The 10,671-nt window shown below is 43.8% G+C and overlaps 1 protein-coding gene across 1 annotated transcript in view; it reads right to left on the reverse strand.

The window, feature by feature from the left end:
• camsap2b (calmodulin regulated spectrin-associated protein family, member 2b) overlaps positions 1 to 10,671 on the reverse strand; it is a gene marked incomplete at its 5' end in the record, with an annotated part of 46,328 nt that overhangs the window by 32,246 nt on the left and 3,411 nt on the right. The window contains 1 exon segment of the mRNA XM_032531435.1: positions 3,522 to 3,781. Coding sequence (XP_032387326.1) covers positions 3,522 to 3,781 — 260 coding nt within the window.

Genomic DNA, 10,671 nt, shown 5'->3' on the forward strand with positions numbered 1-10,671 from the left:
GTGTGTGTGTGTGTGTGTGTGTGTGTGTGTGTGTGTGCAAACCACTCATGGTGACAGACAGGCCTTATAAGGCTGTGGAAATGGCAGATGCAAGTCATAAAGGGCTGTAAAGAGCCGCATTGCTCTCATGCACACGCTCCAACGGGGGCATCGGTATTCATCCTCACTACTGTTATACGGCTGCATGAGTGTGCATGTGTGAGTGTGCATGTGTGAGTGTGCATGTGTGCATGTGTGTGTGTGTGTGTGTGTGTGCCCTTGATCAAAGGCATCTATAGGAAAGAACACTACAGCTGAGCAAACAGATAATCAAAGTAACCTCTTTCTCCACAAAAGTGTCCATTCAATGCAGGTGCACACTCATAAATGCCCCACATCTGAGCAACACAAGTGTTTTTATTGTACAACTTTACACCTCCGTGTCTGGCTCTGCTGAGATGTTGGTGTGTATTGTTTGTCCAAAGTGCCACAAAAAACATTGCCCGCTCTTGCTAATTTTCAGACACACACACACACACATGTTCATTAAATCTTTTAGCGCAAATTCAGCAGGAGGCTTTAAGTCGGAAAAAAAAAAACAAAGGTCAAAGAGAAACTAGTGAACTCACAGATCTCATGCATACTGCTGGAGGTCTGACAGCTCTTTGAAGTGTGTGTGTGTGTGTGTGTGTGTGTGTGTGTGTGTGTGTGCGCACCATGCTTAACTCACTGTAAGACCCCACCCTCCACACTGCTGCAGTAGTGCACATCACGTCTTCCTCCCTCCTCTCCTCAACCCACCCTGCTCTCCTCCATGTAATCCACTCTCCTCCTCCCCCGTCGTCTCCCTTTTGTCCCCCTCCTCTCCCTTCTTTCCAGATTAACAGTGGGCCTTTTCCACCCGTTCTCTGGCACGTATGTGACGTCCCGCCCGCCAAAAAGACCTTACCCGTCCCTCCTCTTAACTCTTTCCTTCCCTCCTTTCCACAACTCTTTGCCATCTCCCCCTTTCCACTCGTCCTCTTGAAAACATCCACACCCACTCTTCCCTCTCTTCTCCAAATGGCAGCCCCGAAACTCTCCATCTTCCCCCCACGTTCCCTCCTTACTCTCTATATATCCATTCACTCTGTGACAGACTGCCACGCTCCTCCTCCTCCTCCTCCTCCTCCCTGACTGACTTTTTCTTCTGCTGCACGGTATTTGGAAAACCATGAAGTCATCAGTTTCAGGGCAGATATACCATAACCCAAAATGAAAAGCCTCGACTTTGGCGTGACTGAAATGATCGTGCCGAGTCCACAAATACACACACGGGCAGCTCTTCTACTTTGCAGAGCCCTTTTAATGAATCCAGGAGGGCACCGGGCAACAATAAGGACGGACAGATTGATGTGCGCTGCACAAATGAAGGTCAATAGCTATAGGGAGTCGATGGTACCATTTGTCTACTTAACACCGTCAATGGAAGTGTGCGCTAAATCACCTGCGTGCACACCGAATCGCAGAGACCAAGAGAGACGTGTGGACACACATTTGCACTTTTTATGGGTGAGAAAGGACATTGGATCATTAAGCGTTGCACCTAATTGCCGCCCATCATTCCCACCTCCTCAATGAGTGACGTTGTGAGCACAATCAATCAAAAAAGTTTAAAAAAGGACCCAGACTAGGGACTTTGAATTACCCCCTAGAGCTGTGGGGAAAAAACTGGAGAGCACAAGCAGAGGGCAAATAAAATACCGGGAGAGAGAAACATGCGGGGGCACTGGCAGGCTTCCATTGGTTTATTTACATTTTAGCATGTTATTTAGGCAGTTGCACATTTTTGTTTTTCCCATCCTGTACATATTCAAATATTTGTTCTTTTATTTTATTCATATTATTATTTCATGTATGTTGTATGTATGTATATTTTTCCTAGTATTTCATTTATATTTGTTCTGTGCTTTGTGACTGATTTTGCTGCTGTAACACCGGAATTTCCCATTTTTCTTGGGCTCAATAAACATCTATCTATCTATCTATCTATCTATCTATCTATCTATCTATCTATCTATCTATCTATCTATCTATCTATAAATTAAGATAACAATGTTCTCATTTAATCCACAGTAGACGGTAAGAGTTGGGACGAGACAGAGGTAGGGGTAGGAAAGGATTAAAAAAAAAAACTGAGTGGAAGAGAGAGAGACGAAGAAAGGAAACAGTAAGTGAGAGACGGGGAGACAGAGTGTGAGCCAAAGAGGGAGGGAGCGGAGAAGGGGGTGCACTGCAATGCAGACACCTTTTGGCGTCGGCAGACGTGCACGCTCTCCAGCCGTGCGTGTGCTAGCAGCGTGTCCGGATCTGCTGCCACTCTCTTTCATGACTAAAACACCACAAACGCATGTTTTTTTGGGGGGCTGAGAATTGAATCCTCTCTCCACAGTCCAGTGAACGGTGGCAGTGTTACGTCCTACAGCTGAAACAATGAGCTGACGCACTGATTAGTCAATAAAAAGGAAATGATCGAGAGTTACAAGTCATTTCTCAAGCAAAAATTCCCCAAATTAGCTTGTTCCAACCTCTTAGATGTTAGGATTTTCTGTTAGCTCTGTTTAAAATCATTGCAAACTTAATATTTTTGAGTTTTGGACTGTTAGTAGGACAAAACAGCAATTTAAAGACATTACTTTGGCATTTGTCTCTATTACTAAATGACTAAACTATAGCAAAAAATGATGAATTTTCAGATTAAGATGAATCAATAAGGAAAATAATGGTCCATTGCAGCAATATGATGTTCTTCCATACAGTGCTGCCCCACATTATTGACAACATGCTGTACTACTAGGATATCTCTAGGGCATGTTTGCCCGGAGCTGTCTAATGACACAGAGGCCGAACAGTGAGTAATGGGTTGCTACAGGAAACCTGTCATTAGCGGTTGTTTTTGTCTCAACGGGACCGATCTTGGGGGGGGGGGACGGTTTAACAGTCAGACACATGGAGCCGTACACACAATCATAAAACTTACGTATTTCCTAGGGGAAGACACTAAAGCACACAGTACCCTCCACTGTTAGTGTAGTCCTGAAACCATCAGCTGATTAATAAATCAGTCGATGGAAGTCATTAATCAAGCATTTGCTGGTTCCAGCTTCTCATATGTGTTGATTTGCTGCATTTCTCCTGATTTAGGGGGTTTTGGACTTTTAGTTAGTCAAATCACCCAATTTGAAGACGTCATCTCAGCCTCTGGGTAATCGTGTTGGATATTCTTTGCAATTTTTTGACATTTTTTTCAATTAATGAAAATGAATCCTTTGTTGTAGCCTTGATTTGTATGCTTACGCAGTCACATGCATGTGAGCACGTGAATGCATTTGCAAATGAACAGACTGAGATATAAATCCATTGATCCCAGTTTAAACATCTTGTACCCATGTGTGCATGTGTTGTACAATTGTATGCAAAAACTGTAGAGCCAGCTGTAAAAATTTGCAGAAAAATCTGCATGTTTTCAATCCCATACTCAGGTACTGGACCTCTCCACTCACCATGTGTATGGGCGTGCTGGTCAAATCCCTCTCAGTGACCAGTCGGTCCTGGTCCGTGACGTACAGGCCTTTCTGGGCCAGGGCCTGGATGACAGCGTTGTGTCCCAGTAGAGGTTTGACAGCATCGCTGCGGAGGATCAGGCTTCCCGCCCGGCAGTAGAGCTCTGCAGACTGGAGCAGGCAGGCCACCGGAGGCTTCAGGTGCTCCTGGTTGTACTGATCCTTGTACAAAGGCTCGGCCAGCTCTTCTGGTACTGCATCTGAGCAGAGAGAAAGACACAGAAATAGAGTTAGCGATCTCTTTTTTAAGATCATTTTTGGGGATTGTCGGCTTTTAATTCATAGCAAGAACTGTTAACCAGGTGAGGTATCAAGGGCGCCCCAGGTCACAGATGACATTCCATGACCTATATGCATATCTGCTGCTGGGACACCCACCATACACACTGAATGCATGTAGACAATAAAAAAAAACTATGCTATTTTTTTTCGCTATTTCGTGCCTTTGTTATTGTTGCTATGGCTCCCGTTCATTGTATCTCAGAGCCTCGCCTTCGTGCCCACAACCTGCTCAAAGCTTCTTGCGTACATACAGTACAATAACACACACACAGATGCAGAAAAGACTTAATAGACCACAGAACCTCCTGAGCTACAGTATTATTTTCACAAAAAAATAAAAGGAAAGGAGTTACTCAGAGCCATAAGGTCAGTTAGTGGTAAAAGTTCTCAGGCAGAGAGCGAGTTTTCACTATTATAAGCGCACAAACGTCATGTGTCTATTGTCGGTACTTATCTTACTGATGATCCACACATGACATCTTGTGAGCACAAAGCCACACTGTGTGTGTGTGTGTGTGTCAAGTCTGTGTGTAGGTGGAATTGGATGTTCCAAAGGATTGAGTAGCTTCTAATCCTGTTACATCATCCAGTCAATTTGATTTGAAGAAAATAGCTGGACACACACACGTGCACGGGTACATACAGAGTTTCACTTTAGGGCTTTCTTCGTCATACTTTGTTGTTAACCACGTTGTGACTTAACGTTATACTATACAAGTCATCAATCTGTCATCTATGCACCTCTAGCCCATCACTTTAGTCAGACAAGACTTGTATAGGAATGTGTGTGTGCGTGTGTGTGTGACACACTTATAAGTGTGTGTTACTGGTGCATGGGGTCATTTCCTCTCTGCCTGCCTCTGAATCACGCTGAAAGAAAACAAAGGGCCATGAAGGAATGTATCTTAAAGCTACAGCTTTCTGCTTTTTAATGCTCAGAAATAGCAACACTGTAGATACAAAACAACATAATGAAATGAAATATTTAAAGCTCAAACACCATGAAACCTTGGTAGTTTTCCAGTGGCTGTGTGGTTAGCGCAAGCCCTGCTATGTCCCAGCGCCGGCTGATGAAAACAGATCAATAAAACCACATCAACATCTAGTGTTTAACCAGTTCTGCGTCTTGTCACAGCTATTAAATCGATCCAATGAGAATGTCAGAATGTCTATAAAGTTGACTAATGGAGCTGTACTTAAAGAAGCCTCACATTTGGTAACTTGAGCAACATTTGTGTGAAGTTATTTGGGTTCTTTTGTAAGGATCGGTTACTTACAGACACGCTCTTTGAAGAGAAATCCCTCAGAAACTATGGAAAAAGATACAAGCTTTCTTTTTTTGTGTTTAATCAGTTGACCTTTAAGCTCCGAGGTTAGGAAAGACTGCCTTGTCAAGTAAAAACCAAGTTAGTAAGCCTTTCCTCTCTAAGCGTAGCTCCCATGGCGCCATTTTAATGCTACTAAGCCATCACCCGACGTTAGCATCCCATTGACTGCCATTCATTTTGGCGCCACTTTGACAGCAAATAACTTTACATCTGAAGCGTTTAAAGACTCTATTTGTCTGTTGTTTATTTCTAAAGAAACACGACAATGTATAAAAGGCTCCATTACCCTGTAGCTCACGTTATGGCTCCGTAGCAGACGTTTTTGTAAAAATAGGCTAACGATTGTGTCATAACCACGCGACTTGCTGTGGCATAGTCGACAAATCACCGTATTGTCTGGAGAAGCTCGCAGACAGTTTGGACTTCCATCAGCTGTTTAGGTTTAATTACTAATGTTAACTAGCATGTTAGTTAGCAATAATTAGCCTATGCCTATGGTATCTCCTAACATATACCTACGCTCTCCGTCTCTGCTGATTGGGAATGACTGAGATTTCTCTTGCACAGCTACCAGAAGACTTACAACTTTCAACATCTACGTCGTCAAGCTCAGTTGGAGGCTGCGCAGTAACGCTCAGCCATCACGGGAAAAGAGCTTCAAATGGACTTCAATGGTCTCCGTCCAGAACAACGGGATCTGTTGGTCCATTTCTTTAACTGTCTATGGCAAAAACCCTCTCCTTTGTGTTGGCCATCAAAGAGGAAACAGACAGGAAGTAGCTGCCACAGGAAGTCCCGGCATGGAGAAGACCGCTCCCCTGGAGACCCCTGGGATCACAGCTCAGCGTAAATATGTCACGGTCAGCAGTGTTTATCTCTGCTCGTTGTTAAAAGAAAAAAAAAAAGAATTCAGTTAACGAACTGGGTTGCCAATTGGTAATACATTCAGAGAATAAGTTATTAGTTCATAAGCTTTGGCTAATATGTTGTTAGTACGTGGTGTTGGCTTACTGTTCATTTGAAATAGTGCTGATCTCCCACTTTATACAGATTTATATCATGTAACGTACAAAACACACACACAACTTTAAACCTGCAATCACGTTTTGACCATTTGAATGCAGCTGAAAGAAGTTGTGAACGCACCACTGACATAATATCACTTTTTAAAAGGTTCCATGGCACGAAAATTTCCCTTTATGAGGTTTTTTAACCTGGTGGTTCGGGCATCTGGTAAGGATGCCTCCTGGGCGCCTCCCTAGGGAGGTGTTCCAGGCACGTCCAGCTGGGAGGAGGCCTCGGGGAAGACCCAGGACTAGGTGGAGAGATTATATCTCCAACCTGGCCTGGGAACGCCTCGGGATCCCCCAGTCGGAGCTGGTTGATGTGGCTCGGGAAAGGGAAGTTTGGGGTCCCCTACTGGAGCTGCTGCCCCCGCGACCCGATACCGGATAAGCGGATGAAGATGGATGGATGGATGGATGGAGGTTTTTTAACATCAACATAAAATATATAAATAAGGACCATGTCTACAGAACAGGACATGTTATACTGGTTGGACAGTACAAAATATATAAATGAAAATAACAGGACACAACTTTTCTTTCTCTTCTCTGATTCGTTCCGTTTAGTTGTCTCAGCCTATTTCGTCACTTACTCTCACGCTATTGAAATACGCACACACCTGCTACGCTATATAGGGTTCGTCACGTAGCGGCCCCCGTGCGCTGACGTGCACTAACATGTGCAAGTGGCACGGTAACTGGCCAATGAAACATGATCATTGTAGTGTTTCAAGCTCTAAATCGAACACAACTAAGCCACACGGCCAACGGACGGGACGCAGCGCTTCACAAAACAAACAATATATTGCATACTTGTCGCGACACTTTCGAGATATTGTGATAACAATCTTGACGATGATTGAGTCAATCTATCTTGCACCCATCGATATAATGTTGCAAAACGTGATATTGCAATAACAATATGGAGTCGATATATCTTGCACCCCTCGATATAATATTGCACAACGTGATATCGCGATCACGATATTGACTCGATATATATCTTGCACCCTTCGATATAATATTGCACAACGTGATATCGCAATAACGATATTGACTCGATATATATCTTGCAGCCTTCGATATAATATTGCACAACGTGATATGGCGATAACGATATTGAGTTGGTATATCTTGCACCCCTCGATATAATATTGCACAACGTGATATTGCGATAACGATACTGACTCGATATATCTTGGACCCCTAGTCAACTTAAAAAAAAAATGAGAGTGGTGAGTGTGAACCAACTCTTTCTGCCATCTAAGTTACAGGGTACATGCAAACATAGGTTACAAATGATCTCTTGTAGCATTTTGCTACATGATGGCTGGTGTCAAATTTATCCATTTACGGTATATCCAATATTTGTTTATTTTCTCACGCTACATGATATGAGCTAGCTTCTTGTTTCAAAGCAGCTTAACATATGAAACTCAGAGCCCAAAGCCATGAAAACTACTAGTGTTAGCTGATTGAAGCATGGTGGCCCAATGGTTAGCACTGTGGCCTCACAGCAAGAGGGAACAGGGTTTGAGCCCTGGTCCGGGGCCTCTCTGTGTGGATTTTGCATGTTCTCCCCCGTGTGTGCGTGGGTTTTCTCTGGGTACTCCGGTTTTCCCTCCCTCTCAACCAAGCGTCTGGCCTTATAAGGCTACATCGCATCACCCAGGTAGGTTGTACACATTGGTGGTGTTAGAGAGCTGTCGCCCCCCCTAAGCGCTTTGAGCGGCTATGATAAAGCGCTATACATAAATGGAATTAATTAATTAAGTCCCTTCACTTCAGGGTAGGAGTATCTGATTTCACCGTTCCTTCATAATGTAGCTTTAGAAGCAAAGCAGAATACTCTCCTGGCTCTACATGGTCTTTAGAGACACTGACAGAGTTGAAGAATTGCATTTATAATCATCCAATGTAGCTCAGCGTAAATTCTTTCAGGCAGACCTAACTTTAATCAGTGTACTCCTAAATCAATTCAGCTGTTATCCTAATAAATTGACTTTTTTGCTGCGTATAACTGTCGCATATTTGCGACTAGTCTCTCCTGATTTAAACACAGCTCAGCATAAATTCTTTCAGGAAGACCTAATTTAACAATGCTCTCTTCCCAAATGGAATCAGGTGTTGGAGTCGTTCACCTTCCTTAACCAATCTGAATCATACACAAATGGCAAGGGCCAATCACGGGGTCGCAACCCTGCTTTTAAAAATCCATTTCTCCCTTTGCTATCAGCTGTCGTTGCAGACAAAGAATGCAACCCTCCACTTCCCATTCCACTTCCAGTCCTCTACTCCAGCTGACCAGTCCGGAGTCTACTTCGATCTGGTCTTTGGGCTCCTTCGTTGCCACCAGAGGTGTCTAGATTCCATTGGGGGGGGGGCTGATGGTTCTCTACCTCAATATTGATATACGAAAGGTTCCTATAGCGATGGAGTCTAATCGGCAAAGACTTTGCACAATAATAACTTTCCCCAGGTTCTCCACTAATCACATCGTGAAGTTTGCGGACGACACAACGGTGGTGGGCCTGATCAGGGATAACAACGACCAGGACTACAGAGAGGAGGTGGAGCAGCTGGTTTGCTGGTGCAGAGACAACAGCTGATCGAACGTGGAGAAGACGAAAGAGATCGTCGTCGACTTCAGGAAAAACGGCCTCACCACGCTCCACTGCTCATCAAACGCTCAGTGTGGAGGTGGTCAGCAGCACCAAATTCCTGGGGTGCACATTCAGACAATCTCACCTGTCTGAAAACATCACACTGGTGAAGAGGGCACAGAAGCGTCTGTTCTTTCTTCGGAGGGGAGGAGAGCCCACTGCCCCGCCCATCCTCACGACTTTCTAGAAGCACCAAGAGAGCATTTGACCAGCTGCTCTCTGTGTGGTGTGGAGGGCGCAGAGCCTCTGACTGGAAGAACGTGAGGAGGGTGGTGGGAGAACAGCAGAAGGGATCATTGGGGCTCCTCTTCCCTCCATTAAGGACACTTCATCACAGCCCGAAACATAATAAAAGACCCCACACACCCCCACCATGGACTGTTTACCCTGCTGCCCTCTGGAAAGAGTGTTCCGCACAGCCCGCTGCGGCCCCGGTTCACAACAGCTGTTTCCCATGCCATTCATACTGTTGAACTTCTGATCCATAAACTGAACTCTGCACCTATTGCACACCATCGGGCATTACAATGCTGCTGAACTTTTAGCCTTTTTAGTTCCTCTCTTTTTTTTACTCTTCAATTTGCACACTGTTCATCCCCTCACTGTTTACACTTTGATCACTGCTGCACTTCTGTATAACTTTTTGTAAATAATCCGGAAATGTATTCCATCGCACCTGGAATATCATTGCAATATTTATAAGCTGTATGCAACGCAATTTCGTTCTGTATGCACTCTGTACATATAAAATGACAAATAAATAAAGTTGAAGTTGAAGTTTTAAACAATAAACCTCATTTGCATATCTGCAAACATGTGTCTCCTGATTGAATTGTCATCTTCTGAATGAGCTAAATGAAATGTGTAGGCGACCTGTGGTGACGCTGGTTACATCACTGCTGCGATCCGAGTCATACAGCCGAATCCAGCCAGAATCCCCGTGGTGTCTGTGCTCCATCTGACAATCACCCTTTGGTGTAAACTCACCATTTTGTTTTGATTAAATCCATGAATTATAACTGCATGCTGCTGCAGTGCAGTTACACTGAAGAACCAACGCCGAGGTAAACAAATGGCAGACAGCGACCAGCTACATTGGTCCCAAGAGAACAAAAATCACTGCTTCTCATGCATTGATTGGTAAAGCCCTCCTCCACTCAAACATGTGTTTCACTTATTGTTGCTTCACTTAGATGTTTGAGCGTCACTGTGAAGATACGATATGGGAAAACATATTTATATGTATCTGCCGAAGGGGGAAAGGTTATCTGTGCTCACTTAACACAATCCGATATTGTTTCAAAATGCAAAAGCCCCCCCCCCCCACACACACACACTCTATCTATGAATATTTGCTTGTTGAATATTCATATTCATAGATTCTGGATTTTTTCAATATGAGGAAGATGTAATTCTAACAATGTTTAACAAGTTAACTGAACTTTTTTTATGGAAAATCTGACACAAATACCTATGCAAAGCTGCATAGTTTTATATGTATTAAAAGTGCCCTGCCACATAAATTTCAGTACTTTGTGGTAATATTTGTAGTTCTACTATGGACTCTAACTTGGTTACCGTGGTTACCTTGTTTCAAGCCATTCAAACGGGGTTTAGAAAGCCTGCAGGAAGACTCCATTTGGGCCAGGTCTCATTGACTTTCAACGAGCTAAACTGCTTGAATCTGATTGGCTAACAGCTAGCCAATGAGAGTCGGGCTATTCGCATCCTTTACCCAGCTCATGAATATTAA

The sequence above is a fragment of the Etheostoma spectabile genome, chromosome 12 (genome assembly GCF_008692095.1).
Source record: "Etheostoma spectabile isolate EspeVRDwgs_2016 chromosome 12, UIUC_Espe_1.0, whole genome shotgun sequence".
NCBI classification, from domain to species: Eukaryota; Metazoa; Chordata; class Actinopteri; order Perciformes; family Percidae; genus Etheostoma; species Etheostoma spectabile.